Here is a 22936-nt window from a genome sequence, read left to right on the forward strand (position 1 = left end):
CGCAACGCTCCGCCGGCGCCAATTTCAAACAGGGGAACAAACTGAAAGCTCCGGTGCCCGACCCCACCCCCGGCCCCCAGCCCAGGACCCCCTCCCCTCCCGGGATCCCCCGGGATTCCCCACCCCTCCCGCACCGCCGGGGACCCGGCTGGCCTGGCGCGAGTCCCTGTCCGGGACCCTGGCTCGGCCCCCAGGTTGGAGGAGCCCGGAGCCGCCCTAGGAGCCACAGCCCAGCAGCAGCGGCGGCTGCAGCCGTGAGGTGAGCGGGAGCGGAGGAATGAAGGCTGAGGCCGGGCCTTGGAGGAAGCAGGGAGCAAGGTCTCGGGTGCCGAGGTCAAGGGGTCGCGCAGTAGGGCGCGGGACAAGAGTTGAGATTTGGGGCCACCGGGAAGGAGGTCTGAGCGAGGGTGCAAACTTTTTCTGCATCCACCCCCCTGGCCTGTCCTCACTTCTTTCCCAAAGCACCCCGTGGGCTTCCCTGGAAGTTTGACCTCTGCACCCTCCCCGCAGCCTCGGGAGGGCCGGCGTGGCCTACTTTCCTAGGCAGGCTGTAACTGGGATGAAGATTGAGCTGATTCGGCATTAAGTCAAAGACAAACCTGCCCACACACTCCCCTGCTTCCAGTTGCTCTCACCATTATATACCACACTACCTCCACTCCACCATCTTCAAGGACCCTTCTGGGTCTTCAGAACCGTGCAAGGTTTCCCTGGTCAGTACGGTGGTGAGGTCCGTGGAGTCACTCTGGAAATACCCTGGGCTAGATAAAGTGTTGGCAATGATAGGAAGAGGCTGGTCAGAAAGTAGAAGGGAATATTAATCCTTAGACCCAAAAGATATCTTTGGGGAGTGGGGAGGGAATAATAGTATTTACTGACTGATGGGAAAGGGAGGAAGGCTTGAAGAGCTATAAGGTGGAAGTAAAACTTAGATTTGAAATGAGAGGAAACCTAGGTATAAAGGAAAGGGAGGAAGGAGGCCAATGACAAATGTCATATGAGTATGAGTCATTTTCAGGGAGATATCAGATGTCCTAAAAAATAAACAGCCCATTCCCTTGTCAAAGTACCTCTATTTAGCTAGGATTACACAATTTTACATAATGGTAGAGTATATGTCTATTAAAATCAGCAAAGTACAATTTTTTTTTTTAAATAAAACTATTTTTTTAGCATTACAAAACCGCCTTATCATATTGATGACAGCACATTTTAGTAGTCAGCAGATAAGAACTATAGTCTTGGTTCTGGGAAAGGAATTAAGTAACACAGTAACATGCTTAGAAAGTGAAAAATATGAATAAGCACATGCAAGTACTAGAATGTCACTATATAAATATTTTGCAAATTGTGAAAGAAAAATGTACTTTTAAAAAATCAATGCAAAGATAATAGCCTGTGAAATGAATGGCAGCCCTCACTGTTATGCAGTGCACAGTGTGCACAAGTTTGCCATGGGCCTTGAATTGAGCAGTTCCCTTTTTATCAGAGGTCTCGTGAACTGGGGATGCTTTCTTCAGCGGTGTGGCCATAGAGCAATGGTACAATCTGCCGTTCTCCTCTGATGCTATGGGCACTGACCCTTTTATTTATAAACTAAAATGGTATAAAAATGTACAAGCTCTATCCTAAAATAGACTGGGATCAGAGTGTCGTCAGGACTCCTCATTGCCCAAATGTCCTCCTATTCCAGCAGTCCTGTCCCTACAGTCCCTGCAGATGATCTGGATTCTAATAGGCAATAACAGACATTTCTACATTTTTATAACGGTCCCTCTTGTTTCTGTAGCCAAACATTCTCAAGCTTCCAGAAGACCTTCGTCTGTGTTGACCTACATTCAGCCGAATCCCACTTTCCCCATTTGTATTGCTTCTGTTTGTTTCAGCTTTAGCTTTCTTTTGCCAGTAGAACTCATCTCCTTATTGTCTGAGGTCTTTACAAAGGCCCAGGGAACATTCACCTGGGCCTGTGGGCACATGCTTCTGGTCATAGGAAGAGGAACGCCTCTCTCTAACAGAACCTCCTTCTCAGCCTAACAGATCTCTGACATCGTTCTGCTCCTTGCACTTTCCAGGGTCCGTGCTTGTGATTCTCAATGGAGAGTGAAAGCACAGATTCATAATGAAAACCAGCCCCCGTCGGCCACTGATTCTCAAAAGACGGAGGCTGCCCCTTCCTGTTCAAAATGCCCCAGGTGAAACATCAAAAGAGGAGCCTAAGAGGCCCCCAGCCCAACAAGAGCCTGGTCAAGCACAGGCCTCCAAGGAGGTGGCAGCGTCCAATTCTTGCAGGTTTCCAGCTGGGATCAAGATTATTAACCACCCCACCATGCCCAACACCCAAGTGGTGGCCATCCCCAATAATGCCAATATCCAGAGCATCATCACAGCATTGACCGCCAAAGGAAAAGAGAGTGGCAGCAATGGGCCCAACAAATTCATCCTCATCAGCTGTGGCGGAGCCCCCACTCACCCTCCAGGACCCCAGCCTCAAGCCCAAACCAGCAATGATCCCAAGAGGACAGAAGTGATCCCCGAGACCCTGGGACCAAAACCTGCAGCGAAGGATGTGAATCTTCCTAGACCACTTGGAGCCCTTTCCGGGCAGAGATGGGAGAGCTGTGGTACGTGGTCTGCCAGGCAAAGGGTGAGGAGCCCAGCCTGTCCCCATTGGCGGCAAGGACGGCAGTCAGTCGTGTAGATACCTGCACTAGACAGGCATCTAGCCCGAACCGGGGGAAAGTCTTGTCTTTCTTCATTCTGAAACCTTGACCCAAATCCTTTGGGTACAGTCCAAAAGATTGTAATTGTCATTTAGCACTTCTATTGCCTTCTTTATATTGGAAAAGGATTTGTTTATTGTTTCTATTTGTCCTTCCCATTGACTGGATAAAGAAGTAGGAATCTTTCTCTATCTTAATAAAGGAGAAAAATGAAGCATGAAGAGGAAAAGTTATTTTCTCTATGCAGATACTCAGTAACTCCTTTATAAGGTTGCTTTGACTAATCTCTAGGCTCAGTGTGGCTTAGAGGGAAATGCAACTTGAACTATGCCCCTGAATTTCTCCTGAAATCCATGATGGGGCCACAATAGATTCGGCCTATGCTCCCAATCCCTAAGGGTAGAGGTCTTAGAGAGGTGATCCCTAAGCACCACCTTTGATGGGCCTGCCAGGCAACAGATCAGGCAGCTAAGTGGCATCTTGACTTGTTTCCCTTCTAGCTGGTGGTGAGGCAGCAGGCTGCACTCTCGACAACAGCTTGACCAACATTCAGTGGCTTGGAAAGATGAGTTCTGATGGACTGGGCTCCTGCAGCTTCAAGCAAGAGAAGGAGGGAAAGGAGAATCGCCACCTGGAGGAGAGTCAGGTTAAGGTGAACTGTCCTGTCGTTTACTAGGGAAACCAGAGCCTGTGCAGAGAGGTCCTAAGAGCGGAAATGGAGCAAGTGGCCTGTGCAGCAGAATTTCCAGGTTCTGTTGTTAGCACTTCACTTAGTGCGATTCTGTATAACTTTTGAGCTACCTTTCTGCCTGGGGTCTCTCTCCCCCATCTGCAGGGAAATTTCCTTGCCGGCAGATTCCTCTGGCTCACTGTGCTCCATCAGCACTGAGTTTAGTACCCCACCCTCAGTAAGTATTCAGGAAATGATGAAGAGATCTTAGTTTGGAAAGCTACTTAAACTTTAAAGGGCATCCCAATGGTATGAAAGGAATACAGCATTTTTAACCATGTAGTTCTCTTAGAAGATACATTAATAGCAAATAAAGTGAGTTAAATGTGAATTTTACATTCTTCCCCAGCAATCAAAATTGATTTGACCCGATTGTGTAGCCTGGGGTTGATTTTCACAGTAGCCACACACCTAGCTTCTGTTGTACATACCATATTTTGCCGTGCACAATGCGCACTGTTTTGCCCACATTTGTGAGGGAAGAATAAGGATGCGCATTATACATGGGTAGTACTAATTCTAATCTATATAAATGTTTTTAATTCTTTTATTGATGCATATGAGTTAAAAGTGTAACTCTAGAAATCAGTAACGCTATCCATATGCAAAATAATATCCTGGAATATGATCATCGGTTTTGTTGAACTTACTACGAACTTGCAATGAAAGTAATTTCAGCAAACAATTCAACGAAATGAAACAAAGAGCGACGTCTTGTCCACAGAGTAAGTGACTGTGACTTGATAAGACAGGTGATGCCGACTCTGTTACCACAGGATGAACAAGGCGACATTTCTCTTTGTACACTTGAGGCGGGAGCTGGCAATCTAGCTGATACTTTTTACAAAAATCCCTTGGAAAATTAAAACGAAAGATTTTTTTTCCCTGAAAGTTTGGGCCAAAAACGTGGGTGCGCATTATACACGGGAGCACATTATACACGGCGAAATATGGTATCCTTTATTATTTTTTTAAGTAAGTAATTAATTTATTTTTATTTTATTTCATTTTTTAAAGAAAAATACGGTATCCATTAATCGTTCATTCCACAACCTTTAAAAGTGAAAATTTACATGGATGTTTACAAAAGTAAAACTGAGTTGTTCATTTAAAACTTGTGTACTTTATAAAGTTATTTATATAAATATATAATACAATAAATTTATATTTATATAAATATACATTAAATAAATATATAAATTTATAAATATGTATCTAAATGTAATAAAGCTCAATATTTTAAAATGTGAATGATCAGCTCCTTGCCTAAGACTTAGCCAGATGTGTGCTTTGCAGACATTTGTCTGTCCTGTACTCTTGGAGATATTTCTCACACAAACATTGAAAGGAGATGGATTTATTCACATCACATCAGGAGTAGGAATCGGACTAAGACCTAGGTCTCTTGACCCCCCAGGTCTGAAAAGTGGGTGTGCTTTTAGTGTAAAATCAATGCATTAAGAATTATAATATATGCCCAAACTTTCCTGAGAGGTTTTCAACTAGCAAACACTGGAGTTCCACTTATTATTGGTCAGTATCTTTCACAAAATGAGTAAAGACAGACAAGTGGTTCTACGTTGTCTGGGGACCGGACTGGATCATCTCTCCGATCCTGCCTAGTCCTAAACTTTTATTCTATGGAACAGCGGTCTCAGATGAGTTTGTTTCCAGTGTGATTTTATGGGACACAAGGCTTCTCTAGGGAATGTCCTTCGAGCGAGGGTGGAGGAGGTCTTGTGAATGCTTCCATGTCGTTCCTTTTTCTCTCTCCCTCTGGCTTCTTACAAACCCCAGGTTGAAGAGCCCCCGGGAGCATCGTCATCCTGGCAGGACTCTGTGTCTGAGCGGCCCCCATACTCTTACATGGCCATGATACAATTCGCCATCAACAGCACCGAGAGGAAGCGCATGACCTTGAAAGACATCTACACTTGGATCGAGGACCACTTCCCTTATTTTAAGCACATGGCCAAGCCAGGCTGGAAGGTACTGTGTCCCATAACAACCAAAGTCAAGGCCACTCTGGCCTGACAGTGTGTCTGCACAGATGTGCAACAGTTTGTGTCTGGTGTCCTGAGGGAGTGTTAAGTGCAAAGGATGCTAGAACTATAAACAGTTATATCTTTTGGATTGTGACTTGATCCTGCTGAATCCAGGCAAAATCATTGATAAGAGCTGGGCAGCCTCATGTGTTACTACCAAAGGTTTATGGGGACTTTTCAGTGTAGCACTAAGTTCACTTATGCTGCATTGAACAGCAGCTGGAGTCACTAAGTAGCCTTATGAAAAGACCTTTTTAAAAAATGCTGTCTGTGAGCCTCGTGATTCACCTCCTCTGATGTCACATATTATCTCTAGAAGGCAGGGATTCTCTCTTCATTTTGTTCATGGGAACACAGATGCCTGGAAGTCATTGCAACTCACACGACAATGTCAGTGCCACAGTTCAGATCCTCTGACAGGTGCTCAACTCCAAGCCACAGGTTTTTTGTTTTGTTCTCCCCACAGTAGAACTTTTAACTTCACCCTCTCACCTCAACTACATTTCCTAGTTTCTGAATGCTGTTACTCGCCTATCTTGCTATTGACTATTGCTTCACAGTCTCACTCCTCTTTCTTAGTTGGTGTTTCCCTAACACCAACCTAAGGAATGGCCTCAGCCTTAATCCCTGGATAGACGGGTTTATAGCTGAGGTGGGTGACTCTGCAGCGTGAAGTCAGGGAACGAGGCGGACACTCCACTAAGCCTGTGCTGGGTAGAGTGAGTGAGGCCTGAGGCTGATTTCCCTACAGGAAACAGCAAAGGTGATGTTTCTGAAGCTAAAGCACCTCCTCTCCGGTTGTCTTTCTCTTCTTTCAGAATTCCATTCGCCACAACCTTTCTCTGCATGACATGTTTGTTCGAGAGACATCTGCCAATGGCAAGGTCTCCTTTTGGACCATTCACCCCAGTGCCAATCGCTACTTGACTTTGGACCAGGTGTTTAAGGTGCGTGTCCTGGCTCCGTCTGCATGGGGCCAGAGTTGGACGTGGTCATATCCATCTCAAAAAGGAACCAAGTTGTCCTTGTGACGAGCTTAACTGATCAGGGCAGAGTTAGAAGCCACTCAGCCCCATAGGTGATTTGCATGTAACTCACAGGATTAAGTACAGTTGACAAATACCAAATGACACTCTTTGGTGCTAAACCAGGCAATGGAGAGGATTGCTCTGATCCAAATAGAGGACATCGTGAGACAGTGTTTCCCTAACTGCTGTGTGGATAAGAACTGCCTGGGATGCTTATTAAAATACAGCTTCCCAGGCTCCTGTCTGGGGGCTTCTGATTCAGTGGGTCTGGAATGGGTCCAGAAATATGTATTTTTAACAAGCACCTCAGGTGATTCTTACAAAGTCTGAGAAAACTTGTTTTAAAAAAGCGCTTTAGGCTGGAGACCAGAAACCGAGCTAGCATTCAGAAGCAATTGTGTTGGGATTTCAGAGTGCCCATACGCTCCTAGCTGTCACCATTCTCCTGGGAGGGATGGTGGTCCAGGGTGGCCCTCGGCGCCAGTCGGGAATAGGTGTTTTTCCCAATGTGATCGGCCTGGTTGACCGTGCTGGTGGTAACTGCATCTCATTTCTCTCCCACAATGCCTGACCGCCACCAGCCACTGGACCCAGGGTCTCCACAATCGCCCGATCACTTGGAATCAGTAAGATTCTTTCCCTCTGGCTCGGGGCTTGGCCTTGTTTTCCTTTCACTGCTCAGCATGGCTTTAGTGGACAGGGACAAGACACTAAGCAGGGGAAGGGAGCCTGTGGCTGGGTGACTGCCAGCCCTGCACACAGGGCACCCCGAGCTTCTGGGAGTGAGGCACTGTGTGACTGCCACCTCATCTCCCCAGAAGGAGGGCTTGTGCCCACTGCTCCTGCCCCTCGCATCACGAAGGCACACTGAGCAGAGCGTACGTGGCAGGAGGACATGGCACGGGTGTGGTGCGTGTGGCACAGCAACCACAGTGCATGGCGGGCCTGGCAGGTGGCAGTGTTTCCTCTGGCTTTCCTTTGCCACTCCTAGAGCTCCATGCTTTAGCATCCCTTGGGGTGGTGAGGACACATGGATGAGGTGCTGGGAACATCTGCCACCGTGCGTCTGTGTGCTGTCCACCTTTGCCACTATCTAGGCTTTGCTGGCAGTGCTCGCCTGAAATCTCCCAGAGCAGCTTCCATTTCTGGGCTGTCGGTTAGCTCAGTGCACGGTGCCAGAGCAGCCAGCGGGTGCCCCCACCGTCTCCCCACCTGATTAACCCATGTTTCTTTCTCTCCCTGTCTGCCACACGCAGCAGCAGAAGCGGCCCAATCCTGAGCTCCGCCGGAACATGACCATCAGAGCCGACCTCCCCCTGGGCGCACGTTAGTATGGGAGAGTGGACTTCCGGCCTGAGCCTTGCTCTGGGAGCGCGGCCGGAAGGGATCAGACTCCGGATGCTGTGCCCAGCTCAGAGGGATCTGATCCCAGAGCGGATGAGAAGGGGTGTGTCCTGGACCTCTGCCCCTCACCCATCCTATTTCCTCCCAGGGCGGAAGATGAAGCCGCTGCTGCCCCGCGTCAGTTCGTACCTGGTGCCCATCCAGTTCCCGGTGAACCAGCCGCTGGTGCTACAGCCCTCGGTGAAGGTGCCACTGCCCCTGGCAGCTTCCCTCATGAGCTCAGAGCTTGCCCGCCATAGCAAGCGAGTGCGCATTGCCCCTAAGGTGAGTGGCTTCTGATTTCCTGGGAAGAGTAAAAGTGTTGAACCTACACCTGCAACGCACTCTGCTGAATGTTCCTTGAGAAGCTTATACGTCTAGTTGGGCAGACAAGGCATACATACAAAGGAAAACTTAATTATAAAAGCTAAAAAGGAATTTAGATTACAATGTAATGGTATCAGAAGGCCCATAAATACCTGATGAGTTCATAAGAATTCAGACAAGGTGATGATGATAGATGGGCTCGGAGGGTTAAGGAAGAGTTTGCAAGGGAAGTAGGTCTTAGAAAGGAGTAGATTTAGGGAAGCAAACAGGTGTGAAGAGAGCATGGAGGCAGGAGATGCCAGCTTGTGCCCAGTAACAGTGGAGGGCCTGGGTCAGTCTGGCTCCGAGTTTCTCAGCCTCGGCACTGTTGACATTTAGAGCTGGATAAATCTTTTCTGGGGGTGAAGGGCTGCTGCCCTGTGCACAGGAGGATGTTTAATGACATCCCTTGTCTCCTCCCACTAGATGCCAGGAGCACTCCCACCCCAACCTGTGTGACAATCAAAATGTCTCCAGACATGGCCAAATGTCTCCTGGGGGTGGAATCACTCCTCGATGGAGCATCACTGGTCTAGTTTGAGGGAAAGTGAGGAGATTAAGTTAAGGCCATACTGCGATGGGCTACCAAGTCTGAACTCAACCCTTTCGAGAAGGTTTTGAGAGCAGGAGCTGACCTATAACAAAGTAGGGAAAAGGGCTCCTGCCTCCTCACTGAGATGGAAATAGCATGGGCTCTGGAGTTTAGAGAGACTTGGGTTTGCTTTTGTTTTATTTAAAAAATATTTTTAAAAAATATATAAAATTATACATATCACTATATATAATTTTACATATGTGTATTAATGTGATCGTAGCATGTGTATTGTTTTTGTTTTAATGCAGTCTTTTTCCTCCTCCTCTTTGTCTCGCCTCCATTTCCCCTTCACCCACACCACCCTCGCTCCCCAAGCTAACCCATGTTTACAATTTAGAGTGCTTTCTTCCATACTTTATCCATGCTCTTAGTATAGCAGACATATATAGCCATAGTCATTTTATATATGCACACACAACACAGAACATTGAAAATGGGATCATATTACACACTCTGCTTCATGGAAATGCTTCCAAACCACTTGGCATAGCTCTAATTCATTGTCTTTTTTTTTTTTTTTTTTTCCAATTTTTTCCCCCTTTTCTTCTTCTTTTATTGGGGAATATCGGGGAACAGCGTGCCTCTCCAGGGCCCTTCAGCCCCAAGCCAAGTCGCCGTTCTTTCAATCTAGTTGTGGAGGGCGCAGCCAAACCCCAAGCCCAGTCGCTGTCTTCAATCCTAGTTGCAGGGGGGCGCAGCCCACCATCCCATGCAGGAATCGAACCGGCAATGCTGCTGCTGAGAGCTGGCGCTCTAACCAACTGAGCCATCTGGCCACCCTAATTATTGTCTTTTAATGGCCACATAATATTCCATGGTGTGGCTATGCCATAATTTTTCCAGCCATTCCACTTTTATGGGCACATTTTGTTTCTAGTTCTTTTGCCTTATGAACAACATTGCAATAAATATCTTTGCAAGTATCTTTCTTACTAATGCTTTCATGTCTATGGGATAGAGTCCCAGATATGAGATTGCTCAGTGAAGAGGTATTCTAAATTTTACCTGATATTGCTAGATTGCTTTTCCAAAAAAATCTGTGATAATTCACATTTCCACCAGCAGGATATGACAAGACCTGTGTCTTTCTTTGCCAGCAATTGGTGTTATTAATCTTTTTAATATTTGCCTATCTAATGTGCATAAAGGATGTCTCCATAAACTATTTGCTTAGCAGTAAATGTGAGCACCTCCTCATTATATTTGGTCACTTGGGATTGTTCACTATGAAATGTTTATTTATGGACATTGCCCATTTTTCTACCGGGTTTCGTTAATAATTTGTGGGAGTTCTTTGTTGTTAAAATATTAACCTTGTCTTTTATGCTGAAGATATTTTTTTACTTCTATTGTTTGTTTCTGAACTTTGTTTATGGTGTCTCTTGCCACAGTAAGATACTAAATTTTTATATGGTCAAATATGTATCTCTTCTCTTTTACAGCTTCTGGGTTTCCAGTCTTGGTTAAGAAGGGTCACCCCTACCCTCAGATTGTACATGTAGTCTCCTAGGTTCTCTTTCAGGATTTGTATGGTTTTAATTTTTCTGTCGTCTTTGTAGAAGGTATAAAATAGATATCTAATTTTATTTTACTTCAGATAGATAATGATTATGTCAGCACCATCTTAAATGCTCTATCTTCACCCCCTGGAACTGAACTACTATCTTCGTCATATTTTCTTATTGGGGAAAGGGAACAGGACTTTATTGGGGAACAGTGTGTACTTCCAGGCCTTCTTTCCAAGTCAAGTTGTTGTCCTTTCAATCTTAGTTGTGGGGGATGCCATTCAGCCTCAAGTTTTTGTCCTTTCAGTCTTAGTTGTGGAGGGCACAGCTCAGCTCCAGGTCCAATTGCCATTTTCTAGTTGCAGGGGGCACAGCCCACCATCCCTTCCAGGAGTTGAACCGACAACCTTGTGGTTGAGAGCCTGCGCTCCAACCAACTGAGCCATCTGGGAGCTCAGCAGCAGCTCAGCTCAAGGTGCCATATTCAATCTTAGTTGCGGGGAACAGAGCCCACCATCCCTTGCGGGAGTCGAGGAGTCGAACCAGCAACCATTGTGGTTGAGAGCCCACTGGCCCATGTGGGAATCGAACCGGCAGCCTTCGGAGTTAGGAGCACAGAGCTCCAAACGCCTGGGCCACTGGGCCAGCCCGTCATATATTCTTGTATTTTATACTTTTTAAGATTTTAAAAAGACAAAAAGAAGATCAGTTGCAGCATGTCACTTACTTTAGTCATGATCTTGTGTCCCGCCAGGTGACTGGGTTGAGTCTCGAGGCTTCAACAGCTCCCTTCCACCTTATCCCTGCTTGCCTTTCAGGTGCTGCTGGCGGATGAGGGGGTAGCCCCTCTGCCCACTGCAGGACCAGTGAAAGAGGAGAAACTCCTGCTTGGAGAAGGGCTGTGCCCTCTGCTTCCAGTTCAGTCCATTAAGGAGGAAGACATCCAGGGGGAGGAAATGCCACACTTAGGGCGGCCCATCAAGGTAGAGAGCCCGCCCCTGGAAGAGTGGCCCTCGCCATGCCCGTCTGTCAAAGAGGAGCTGTCTCAGTCCTGGGAGGACTCGTCCCACTCTCCCACTCCAAGGCCCAAGAAGTCCTACAGTGGGCTCAAGTCCCCAGCCCGGTGTGTCTCGGAAATGGTCGTGATTAAACGAAGGGAGCGGAGGGAAAGGAGCCGGTCTCGAAGGAAACAGCACCTGCTGCCTCCCTGTGTGGATGAGCCCGAGCTGGTCTTCTCAGAGGGCCCCGGGACTTCGCAGCGAGCCTCAGAGCTCGCTCTCCCCTCAGAGTCCTCTGCACCTGCCTCCCAGCTTGGCTACTCCCAGGGGGAGGAAGGACCTTTTAAGACACCCATTAAGGAGACATTGCCCATCTCCTCCACCCCAAGCAAATCTGTCCTCCCCTTGACCCCTGAATCCTGGAGGCTCACACCCCCAGCCAAAATCGGGGGGCTAGATTTCAGCCCAGTACGAACCCCCCAGGGCCCCTTTGGTCCCTTGCATGACTCCCTGGGGCTGACAGATCTCAGTACCACCCCACTGAAAAATATCCCCCTCTTTGATTCACCTCAAGAGCTCCTCAATTCCGAGCCCTTTGACCTCCCCTCTGACCCCTTCAGGAGCTGTTCCCCCTCCGATATGGAGGTCCCCAAGCCAGGTTCCCCTGAGCCACAGGTTGCCAGCCTCTCAGCCAACCGTTCCCTCACAGAAGGTCTGGTTCTGGACACAATGAATGACAGCCTTAGCAAGATCCTGCTGGACATCAGCTTTCCTGGCCTGGAGGAGGACCTGCTGGGCCCTGACAGCGCCAGCTGGGCTCAGCTCATCCCTGAGCTGCGGTAGAGACCTGTCTACTCCTGGGTACTCGTGGGGCTGGGCCTGGGCCATGCAAGGCCTCTGTGTAAGGACAGCAGGTCCGCTCCTCGAGCCCCACCTTGCCTGGTTATGCCAAGGCAGACGTCACGCCATAGGTGCCACTGGGCCCTCTGCAAGCAGCAAGGCCCTGGTGACTGGTTTCTGCTGCCCTGTGCTTCCTGCGAGGACCTGATTCCTCCCTATCCCTGCTACAGGTGGAAGGTGGGCGTAGCAAAGACAAGGGTGAAACAAGATTAGGAATTCCTCAAGCTGCGTTCTGTGCCCAGCAGTCCCTCACCTTCCCTGTTCCTTGCAGGGGGGCCCTTGTAAATAGTGTATATTCTCCAAAATTATCCTCTAATTATAAATGTAAGCTTATTTCCTTAGATCATTATCTAGAGACTGCCAGGTGGGTAGGACAACAGCGGTGTCAGTTGGCTTCTGTTCCTTGCTTTTAGTTTCTAGAGAAGGGGGGACCTGCGGTGCACGGTTTCTTCCAGGCCCAAGGTACCTGCCTGAAGGGTTCTTTACTGCAGGCCCCCATACAGGTGGCTCTGCTTGCCAGGGTCCCTCTTATTGCCCCTCCCTCCCACCTCCTCATATTTCCAAGTCAGCTTTCCCATAAGAAGTCCTGGTTATGAGGTCTCTTGTAACAGGTCGAGTTGAATTGGGGGTGGGGGGGGTGGATGCATCTAAAGCAAAGAGTGGGTGCCCAGGTGTGCACCCATGAGATGTTTCTCTGATAATGTCCCTAATCATGCCAGAGAGACTAGCGTTGATGAGAACGTGGCCCAAGGTGTGAGAAGGCGGAAAGGGCCCTGACCTGCCTGGCCTCCTTAGCTTGCACCAAAGCTTTGCAAAGAGCTACCCTTGGCCCCAGCTGACCACGTACATGGGAGCCAGCTCAAGAACACTACTGTAACCACTACTCAATAAACTCCAGGCTGCAAATGCTGGTCTCTGGTGTGTCTGTCTGGCCCCTACAGCATAAGAAGGGGTTGGAAAAGAAAGTGGGTGGTGATGAAGACAGTGGGAATGGAGGAGGCAAGGCCTGAAGCCAACGTGGAGAAGCACCGGAAGGAGAGTGCAAAGGACCTGAGCGTGGATCCCCTGTCTCACACCCTGCGCAGGCACACAGCCTTTCGAGCGGGAACTGACAGCTTTCCTAGTGCTGGTCCTGCTCAGCCAGTCCCCAGGAAGGGAAAGGCCTACACAGGGGCAGACCTCAGAACGTTAGGGAAGGAAGGGCACACTTACAGGTGCCTCATGACCACCTTTACCCCATACCCAAGGCCTGGAAGCCAGCCTGCCCTGCTTTCCTTCCCAGGCCTTCCTGGCCAGTCCCCAGAAGCAGCTCCCATTACCATCTTTTGCATTCAGAACTTAAGAGTCCCATCTCTTGCCTGTGTTACCTGAAGCAGCCAGGTCCCCAGGAAGTAATGAGCCCTCCTCCCTGTGTCACCACTCAGGAAGCATCACCATAGCAACCCCAGAAGCAAACAATGCTGCCAGTAAGATCTTCCCTACAGAGCTGCCCCTCCCAGCAACCAGGCTCAGAAGAAAATGGCCTGTCACCCACAAAGATCACCCAGAGGGCGGAATAATCCATCCCATGTCAGAGAACCTTTCCTGCAGGTAGGGGCCCAAGCCCCATCCCTGGGGTGGGCCAGGCTTCCTCCAGGGCAGCAGATCTCTGGGGCTATGACCTCTGCTGTCTTCTCAGTCCCATGATACTGTGAACATGGAGCTCAGAACAGAGGAGAGGAGATGCCTGGTTATTACATCTGGGTGGTCACACAGAAATGACAGGGGACCTGGCCCACGAAACAGGTGACTTATGGAATTAGAAAAGTCCTAGGAGTGTACTGGAGGAAGAGGCATCTTTGAAGAAGATGGATAGTGCAGACAGACAGACAGATGGCCTAGGTCCCAGCTCTGCCACTCACTCTTCTGGCACTTTGGATGAGTTATTTACCCTCATTGTATCTTGCTCTTTGCATCTTTGAGAAGGGGACCATGACAACACCTGCTCATAGGGCTGTGAGGGTTAAACACGGTGTGGATGAGTATTTAGCATATTTGCTACCATTTATTTCATGGGGGTGGGGCCCAGAAAGGGGAGGGACCCACACTCTAAATGCTTTCTATACTTGCTGGTATTTTAATGAGAAGCGAGGGCAACACAGCAATGACAGAGAAATGAGTCATAGGAGGAGTCTAGGATAGAAAAGCACCCAGCCCCCAAGCTCTGGAGAAAGACTTCCCTTCTACACTTGGTAAGGCGTGTTTTTCCTCAGGATTTCCTCAGGCCTGACGTGTCCTGTTTAGGAGCACCCATTCCTGGGTGGGAGTGTGGAAGCAACACAAGAGAGAGGATGGGTGAAAGGAAGGAGCGAAGAGGGGAAATTCAAGTTGAGGAAAGAGGGTAGGAAATCAAAGCCCAAACCTGAGAGATGGAAAGAGAACAACAGGTGAGAAGTCCATGAAGTTCCTGCAGGTGCGGGGAGAATAATACAGAGCAGACATGGTTCCGTGCCGGGCCATCAGTCTCCTGATGGGAATCCTGTGTCTGGAGGAGGCTGGCAGCTTCTTTCCTCTGCGGCTGCTCCTGGAAGAAGAGGGAGAGTGCCGGCAAGCTCCCTTTGTCTCTCCCTAGATGGTCGAGGCCCGTGAGGCCCTACTGGCCTCCCACACGTGGCATCAGCGTGAGTTCTTCCTCCCGGATGAGCCCTGGGAATGGCCTGGCTTCACCCGGCAAGCCTACCACCAGCTGGCCCTGAAGCTGCCACCCTACACAGACACGAAGTCCAAGGTACACCACCGACTAATCCACCCATGGAAGGATACAACAGAGCACACATGGGGCTTTCACACGTGGCTCGACGTGGGGCGCTTGCCGGCTACCTTCCCAGCCAGGTCCGACAGGCCCTATGATAGTAATGTCTGGCGCTGGCTGACGGACTCCAGGGCTCACTGCCGTCCCCCAGCAGAGCCCCCCATCCCCCCTCCCTCCTGGATGGGTCAAAACAGCTTTCTGACCTTCATCTGCTGTAACCCTCCTATCTTCTGGGATGCGAATAGGAAGAGCCAGGTGATTTTCAGGACAGCGAAGGAACTAAGAGAGATGGAGAAACTCAAATTGAGGAGTGAAGCAAGGGCACCTCCACTTGATGCCAATGGCAACATCCTGCCCCCAAAGAACTTCAAGAAGTAAGAGGCACTCCTTCCTCAGGGAGCTCACCCACCAACCCACGTTCAGGTGACCCCTCCCTCTCTCTGCTTCCTGTTGCTGCTATCTCACTTGGTACTCTAACTTTCCCACCTCTGGTCATCAAAAACTAAACTCTGTTCTGAATGTAGCTGGAAGGAAGGGATGGAGGCAAGAGAAGGACAGCCAGGAGAGGGGTTCAATTTTTTAACTAAAATTATGGGGATGCAACTTTTACTTAACACCTGCTAGGCCCTGGGGAGACCGAGAAATGCCATTCAGTCCCCGCCCTCAAGGAGCTTACGAAAGGCAGGAACCTACCTACATACATGTGTGGAAAGAAATCTATCAATACAAGCCCACATGTGCTAAGTGCACAAAGTGTGAGACAGAGGATGTCTGTTATTAATGGACAAAGTTGTAAGGATGTCCGTTATTAATGGAAAAACCTGAAAGCTGGAGTCGGAGGCTAGAACTAAAATCCAGACTGTGTTCCTTTGGCAAATTGCTTAGCTTTTCCAGACTCAGTTCCATTGTTGATTGTTAATAATTCCATTATCAACAAAATAGGTATGGTAGATACTATGCCTACCTCAGTGGGTGAAGATAAAGTGGGTTAATGAATATACGAATGCTCTAAACAAAAAATAGACATTATTACAGAAATTCAGATGAGGGAGGGAAGGAGGGATTGCTGTGGGCTGGCACATCCTCCCAGGAAGGCTTCATGAGGAATTGGATGAAGGCTGGAAGGGTAGGAAGCCTTGGGAAAGGCAGAAAGGAGGGGCTGCCTGGTGTGAGCAGAGACAGGAATGTGAAAGGAGCTATTTGAGAACCCCACAGCTCTCCCCACCTTGCCCATCGTGGGAACTCACAGACATTGCCATACTGGGTCCTGTCCAGTATGCGTGGCCAGAGAGGAAGAGAGGAATAAGGAACGGAATGTCTCAAATTCCCAAGGGCAATTAACAGGAGCAGTGAGAGGTTGGAGGGGGAGGCCGTGGAGATCTGTAATCTTCAAAAAGCAATGCCAATAGTTGGTAATTTTAAGAGAAGATTTTTCAGGACCTTCGCTTCCCTCTACTGTCCCTACAATGAAGACTATTGTTTTATTTTTAATTTTTTAAATATTTATTTATTTATTTATATTTATTTATTTTTGCAATGAAGATTATTGATGGCTAATATGGGCCAACACTAGCCACACAAAGGTGAAGACTTAGAACACTCTTCAAAAAAACTTAGTGAAATGATAGTGTCAGATGTTGTTCTAATCACTTTAACTATATTATTTAATCCTCCCATTCCCTCGGAATAGAAACTATTATCATCAACCCCATGTTGCAGATGGGGCATCTGAAGCACAGAGAGCTCGACTATCTTGTTCACGTTCACACAGCCTGTGAACGGCAGGGCTAGGATTTGAACCCAGGGAGCTCAGCTCCCGAGCTGCATTCCTACCCACTCTGCTCCAGTCCGCTCTTGTCTGATTGGGGAATCAGACAAGTTCACAGACACGTCTAATAGAACAGAATGGTCAATAAAGGCAGTATAAGAAGATACAATTAGCCATAAAAGGAGCTCAGCACAGCGCCTCGCGTACAGTAATGATGTGTGATGGCAGGAGCAGCGTGGCCTCTGGGGGCAAGCCGGTCCAGGTGGCACTCTACCTAGCTCCATCACAAACCCACTATACAACCTGAAGTTTTGTAAACTCTTCAAGCCTCACTTTCCTCAAGTATGTATTGGAGCCAGTCCATGCAGGGTTTTTAGAAGAGTCCCAGGTACGGGACCTGGCATACAGAAGGGGCTCTGTAAATCGTGTCATCATTAGTACAGCATCTCCATGAGAGAAGGATCCTGGTTTCGCTTATTGCCGCTGTAGGCCTAGCCCCTGGAGCCAGGAATGAAGGCCGGAGTCTCAGACAGGGTTTTGCTATTCACAGAGGAGGAGGTAGTTGCGCTGGCCCTTGAAGGCTGTGTACAAGTTCAGCAGGTAGGAACAAGAAAGAGTGGTGAGAGCAAAGGCCCACCCAGCCCTGTCTTTCCTCTTGAGCCACTCTGCCAGAGGTTATCGTAAATTGTTAAAATGACTCGAGATCTATGAGAGAGCATATCCTGAGCAGGAGAGACCCAGAGAACTTCAGACAAGGTCTAAGCCTCCAGATGCTCATGATCTTGCTGGGAAATAGAACATTTACATATAAACCCAGCCGTTCTCAGGTCTGGTGGTACATTAGAGTCACTTGGGCTTCTGTAGGAAAGTGTTGAGGTTTGAGACCCACCTGGGAGATTCTAACTTACCTGACCTGGGGTGGAGGGAGGGGTAGCCTGGGCACTAGTGTGTTTAAAAAGCTGCTGAGGGTGGTTCTTTCGGCAGCCCGGCCTGAGAAGCTCTGATATAAACCAAAGACGGCAAACGGGGATATCTGCTGAACCAGGGGCAAAGCACGTTGAGCAACAGGAAATTTGCCGCTCTTCAGATATGGCTTTTAAAATGTCCATTTCCCACTGTTGAACTTAATATGACAGGCCTGTAGAAGACGAAGCCATCAAACCAGGTGTCGGGAGGCAGCAGGTCAGAGCGGGAAGGGCTCTTGGATAGCGTCACGTTCACCAGTCATGAGAAGGAGACTTGCGCTGAGTTCGCTCTCCTTGAGGGATAGTTAGAATCTGGATAATGATGTGACCTATAATATGTCAAAAGGCTGGAAGATTGACCAGATAAACACAATTATTCGAGCCTAATGCCAAACACGCACACACAGGGTACAGGCCATTTGGAATAGAGTAATATGCAACTGGGAAAAGAGACGAAGGGATTCCACACGCCCCATCTCTCACTAGCTTGTGGAAGGCAGCAGCATGACACTTTACCATGTCACCCCCCTTCCACCATGCCTGATCTCTCCTTTGACCTCTCTGTTCTCTCCACACCTCCTCCCCCCAACAGGTACCGACACATCTCAGCTGGTGGGAGGTTTGAACCCCTCGGCCTTCAGCTCCTGCCCAACCCACTTCCCGATGATTCTGCCAGGGGCTGGCCATGCCCGAATCCTCTGCCTCATTACCGGGAGAAGGCGCTCAAGTTGGCTTTGCTCCCCAGTGCGCCGCTAGACCAGGACCTCGTGAGAAGCTACCAAACCCTGATACAGGACCGGGTGCCCTTGCCCCTCCACCATCTCCCCAAGGCACAACCCAGCCAAGACTTAGTGAGGAAGAGAAAGAGAAGAGTTGGACACACCTAGAAAAGCTTCCAGATGGGTGGGGACCATGGTGGGCAGACAGACCCCCAGGCTCCAGTGCTCTCAACCAATGTGCCTTTAGCAAGAAGCCTTTGGGGTGGCTGAAGGACTCTGGCTTCTGCAGAACACAGCCTGTCTGCCATCCCCCCAACTTCAAGCCACCTCTGTAGCCTGGGCTCCTCAAGAATCTACCGAAACCCTAAATTGTTCTCTGTCCTCCTTGGAGGACTCTCTCATAGCAGGTGGGAAGACTGAGGGGCGGGTAGAGCAGAGAGCACAAGGGGAATCCAGTTCCTACAGCCAGAACGGGGAGTGGGGAGGAAGAACGTGTGTGTGTGTGTGTGTGTGTGTGTGTGTGTGTGTGTGTGTGTGTGTGTTGGAGTGGGGGAAGAGGCGCTGTAAGAAATGTGGTAAGAAGTTACCTCTACTCCCATAGCCCATTGAAACAAGACTGGGCTTGGTCAGGGTACAGAAAGCTTCTTAGGCAAAAATAACCTTGATGCCACCCCTCCCTGAACCATTTGATGTCTGGACAAAGGCTGGAAGCAACTCAGCTGGGCTGCAGGTCCTACGCAGGCTTTGCGGGAGCAGAGGCCAGGCCAAGGCTGGTGCTGGAGGATGGAAGAGTCAGGTCTGAGAAAGGCTGACCAGGCCTCCAGAACAAAGTAGAGATTTACAATCAAGGTCAGAGTGGTCCCCCCAGCACATTACCTTCAGGCCTTGGGCCTGTGCTGCAGGAGACCCCAGAGGCCTCAGCTTTTACGATGGGATGCCAGGGACAAGTGGCCTAAAGTGGAGGCAGGCAAAGCACACTGGTCAGAAAGGTGCTGACCCCACCTGGGGTGGAGATTGGGTGGGGGAGGGCCTGCAAGAGGCCCAGTGGAGGTGGCAGCAGGAAGGTGACTGGAGAGGCAGCCTCTTGTCCCCATCATACCCCAAGTTCGTGACCCCCAGCTGGGCTTCGCCTGGCCTTCTGCCCACTGCCTGTTTGTCTCCACTTTTCTCAAGCCCTGCAGGCCCCTGGGAATCCAAACAGCACCAGGGTTCTAGCCCTGGTTAACCACTAACCAGCTATGCGACCTTTGGGAAGGTCATCGTTTCCTCAGGCTTTCAGTTTTCTCTCTACACAGTGGGAGCCACTAGGCTATAAATAAAATCATACAAGCGAAGGACCTGCGAAGTGTCTGGCACATTGTAGACCCTCCATAAATGAAGCTATGAACCATTATTCTTAGTATAAAAGTAGTAAATGGATGGTGTATTACTCATCCACAGAAAGGAATGAAGTACTGCTCCATGCTACGATGTGGATGAACCTTGAAAACATCATGCTGAGTGACAGAAGCCAGAAAAGGCCACATATTGTATGATTCCATTTATATGAAATGTCTAGAATAGGCAAATCCATAGACACAGAAGGTAAGCCGGTAGTTGCCCGATGCTGAGGGAGGGGAGGATGGGGACTGACTGCTTGACGGGTGCAGGGTTTTCTTTTGGGGTGATGAAAATATTTTGGAACTAGAACTGGTGGTTGTACAACATCATGAATGAACAGAATGCCACTGAATTATATACTTTAAAATGGTAAATTTGGTGTGAATTTCATATTTATAGTTAAAAATAATTATAATAAATAGGGTAATGTAGAGTTTCTAAATTTCCTTATAGTTCCAAATCTGTAATTCTATTTAACAGCCCTCTTTGCTGCCTCTCTCCATGGTACATGTGTGGGTGGGTGGGGGGCTCCAGAGCCGGGGGAGGGGGGGTGAAGGAGAATTTCCTGAGGACCCCAGGAAGTGCTGGGGCTCTGGGAACGTGCCTGTTCTCTCCACTCTGGATTAGGAACAGTGGTAGGAAGGTGGAGGTCCCTTTACCTAGGATCCTAACATGTCAGAGTGGGGCTGGCCATTAGAAAACAACCTCAGTGCGTACGTAGTAAACCAAGGCCCAGGGAGAAGCGACTTCTCCCGGCCACCAAGCCAGGCAGTCCCTGCCTCCTGGCTGTAGAACACGAGGCACAGGGCTTAGAGCTCGGGCTCCTGGGCCTGTGTTGTTATCCTCCTTCTCAGGCTACATGATGCCAGGGTTTTGTCACCTTCACAGTGAGAGGCCCAGGGGATACTTGGAGGGTTAATATGAAGATTTGGCGGGTGGAAGGAAGGAGGCCTTGGAATTCTTCAGAGAAAGCCGCCTACTCTCTGGCCTGGATCTAGGAGAGAGCTGAAAGGTAAGCTGCATTCACACAGACTCCTGCCTTGGCAGACCCAGACCACCCCAGAGGCTGCCAGCCTCACATCAGGACTTCCACCCCACCCACCACTTTCCTGCTCTGCTCTCTGGGCAGTAGCCTCCTTCCTGCTGGCAGGGGACTACAACGTTGTCAGGGGCCCTCTTGTCCAGCGGCAAGCCAGAGATGTGGAAGCAAGACTCCTGAAATTCCTGAGCTCCAGTTGGTCATGGCGATCTGGGAGACAACAATACCATCTACACGTCCTCCTGGCCTGGGGACTCTGTAAGGCAATCCCCAGCTCAGCCTGCTAGCAACCATGAACACACCCCCCCCTGCCCCCCCACCACATACACTAATGAATATGGAGTTCTGGAAAGCCTCTGGTGAGACAGAGTTGGGGATCCCTGTCACCTGGGTCTGCCTTAAAGACCTGTTCTCTCACCACAACTTTGAGAGTAGATCTGAGAGGAAGGCAGGGACGGACACCCCCTCCCCCCCCCACACACCCAGTACGCCACCCCCACGGAAAGAACATCCAGTGTCCCGCGGAATGCCACCAGCTTCATCGACCCTAATTAATCCCAGCACAGAGGCTTTCAGGGCCTCGTCGGGTCAACACCTCCCCTTCCGCAGCCTCCCATTTTCTAAACCCAGGACTGGTCTCATGAGCTGGGTTGTTGAGACCAGTTCAGGTTCCTGAGTTTCTGGGGGCCAGAGAAATGGCTGGGGGACAGTGAGTGCTGGAAGCTGTGGGGGCTGGGAACCCTTGGGGGAGATACAGAGCCAGCCACTTTGCCAATCATGATCTCAGCCTTCAGTCTTTAACTGGCTGTCTCCTATCTAATTGCCATGCCTCAAAAAGCCCCATCGTTGCTCTCTGAGATGGCAAATCAGAGCCAAGATTGTCTCTCCAGCCTGCCCCAAACTCACTTCCCACCTTCCCCAGGACACTCAGGCCTCTTGTTTCTACGCATCGCTGATTCACTTGTTCAGGCCTTTTGTTTTCCTGCTTCTCTTCCACGTCTGAGTACTTTCCTCGTTGTACTGTCCACTGAACCACACACGTTTACTCTTCGTTACACCATGTGAGTAATTTCAGCTGCCTATTTATCATTCTAATCAGTGGTTTCTGTGGCTATTCATATAGTTGTCTACCTCAGGTTAGTCTTCAGCCAACACACCCTCTGCACATACCAGGACAGAACCTCACAAATGCTTTGTGCTTGTAAGATAATGCTGCTGCCTGTTGGTGGGATTGCAGATTGGTGCAGCCACTATGATAAACAGTATGGAGGTATCTCAAAAATCTGAAAATGGAACTACCTTATGATCCAGCAATTCCACTCCTAGGTATCTATCTGGAGAAATCCAAAACTCTAATTCAAAAATCTTTATGCACTCCTACGTTTATTGCAGCACTATACACAATAGCCAAGACCTGGAAATAACAAAAATGTCCATCGGTAGAAGACTGGATTAAGAAACTGTGGTACATTTATACAATGGAGTGTTACACAGCCATAGAGAAGATAGAAATCTTACCATTTGCAACAACATGGATGGACCTAGAGAACATTATGTTAAGTGAAATAAGTCAGACAGAGAAAGACAAATACCATATGATCTCACTTATATGCGGAATCTAAAGAAAAGAATAAGTGAATGAACTAATCAGAGACAGTTTTGGAGACATAGAGGAAAAACTGAGGGTTGCTAGATGGGAGGGGGGTGGGGATAGGGGAGAAGGTGAGGGGATTAGAAAATAGTCGGTAACCACAGATGGCCACGGGGATACGAAAGTCAGTTTGGGGAATATAATCAATAATGTAAAGATTTTGTAGGGTGTCCAATGGACACTTGTCTCATTAGGGAGACCACCTCAGGGATGATGTAGATGCCTGATCTCTGCACTGTACACCTGAAGCTGAAGCTGAACAATAATGAATGTCAGCTACAAGTTTGTATGTATATGTATGTATACATATATATGTATATATATGTATATATGTATACGTATGTACTTAC

General features: G+C 48.9%; 2 protein-coding genes across 3 annotated transcripts; both read left to right on the plus strand.

The window, feature by feature from the left end:
• Positions 1-11: 11 nt before the first annotated feature.
• Positions 12-13179, plus strand: FOXM1 (forkhead box M1). 2 transcript variants are annotated; one of them, XM_088801459.1, is made up of 9 exons: positions 12-259; positions 2076-2624; positions 3224-3375; positions 5251-5442; positions 6317-6445; positions 7108-7152; positions 7783-7852; positions 8019-8194; positions 11194-13179. In XM_088801459.1, the coding sequence occupies exons 2-9, from the start codon at positions 2123-2125 to the stop codon at positions 12214-12216; spliced, it is 2289 nt and encodes a 762-aa protein (XP_088657585.1). In that variant the 5' UTR covers positions 12-259; positions 2076-2122; the 3' UTR covers positions 12217-13179. The 2 variants fall into 2 exon arrangements, with proteins under 2 accessions (XP_088657585.1, XP_088657588.1); XM_088801462.1 differs by having other exon boundaries at positions 7786-7852; positions 11194-12368.
• Positions 13180-13791: 612 nt separating this feature from the next.
• Positions 13792-20255, plus strand: TEX52 (testis expressed 52). Its single transcript, XM_019719528.3, has 3 exons — positions 13792-13863; positions 14885-15438; positions 18390-20255. Exons 1-3 carry the CDS (start codon positions 13792-13794, stop codon positions 18682-18684), a joined length of 921 nt encoding a protein of 306 aa, XP_019575087.3. The 3' UTR covers positions 18685-20255.
• Positions 20256-22936: the final 2681 nt, after the last annotated feature.

The sequence above is a fragment of the Rhinolophus sinicus genome, chromosome 1 (assembly GCF_057876585.1).
Source record: "Rhinolophus sinicus isolate RSI-liver-muscle chromosome 1, RSI-T2T, whole genome shotgun sequence".
NCBI lineage: Eukaryota > Metazoa > Chordata > Mammalia > Chiroptera > Rhinolophidae > Rhinolophus > Rhinolophus sinicus.

Bases quoted from the DNA above. Each gene is read 5' to 3' on its own strand.
- FOXM1 (XM_088801459.1), top strand. From the start codon at position 2,123: ATGAAAACCAGCCCCCGTCGGCCACTGATTCTCAAAAGACGGAGGCTG. The intron at 2,625-3,223 runs GTACGTGGTCTG...TTTCCCTTCTAG, and splicing joins GCAGAGATGGGAGAGCTGTG to CTGGTGGTGAGGCAGCAGGC. The intron at 7,853-8,018 runs GTTAGTATGGGA...ATTTCCTCCCAG, and splicing joins CGACCTCCCCCTGGGCGCAC to GGCGGAAGATGAAGCCGCTG.
- TEX52 (XM_019719528.3), top strand. From the start codon at position 13,792: ATGGCCTGTCACCCACAAAGATCACCCAGAGGGCGGAATAATCCATCC. The intron at 13,864-14,884 runs GTAGGGGCCCAA...GTCTCTCCCTAG, and splicing joins TCAGAGAACCTTTCCTGCAG to ATGGTCGAGGCCCGTGAGGC. The intron at 15,439-18,389 runs GTAAGAGGCACT...TCCCCCCAACAG, and splicing joins CCCCCAAAGAACTTCAAGAA to GTACCGACACATCTCAGCTG.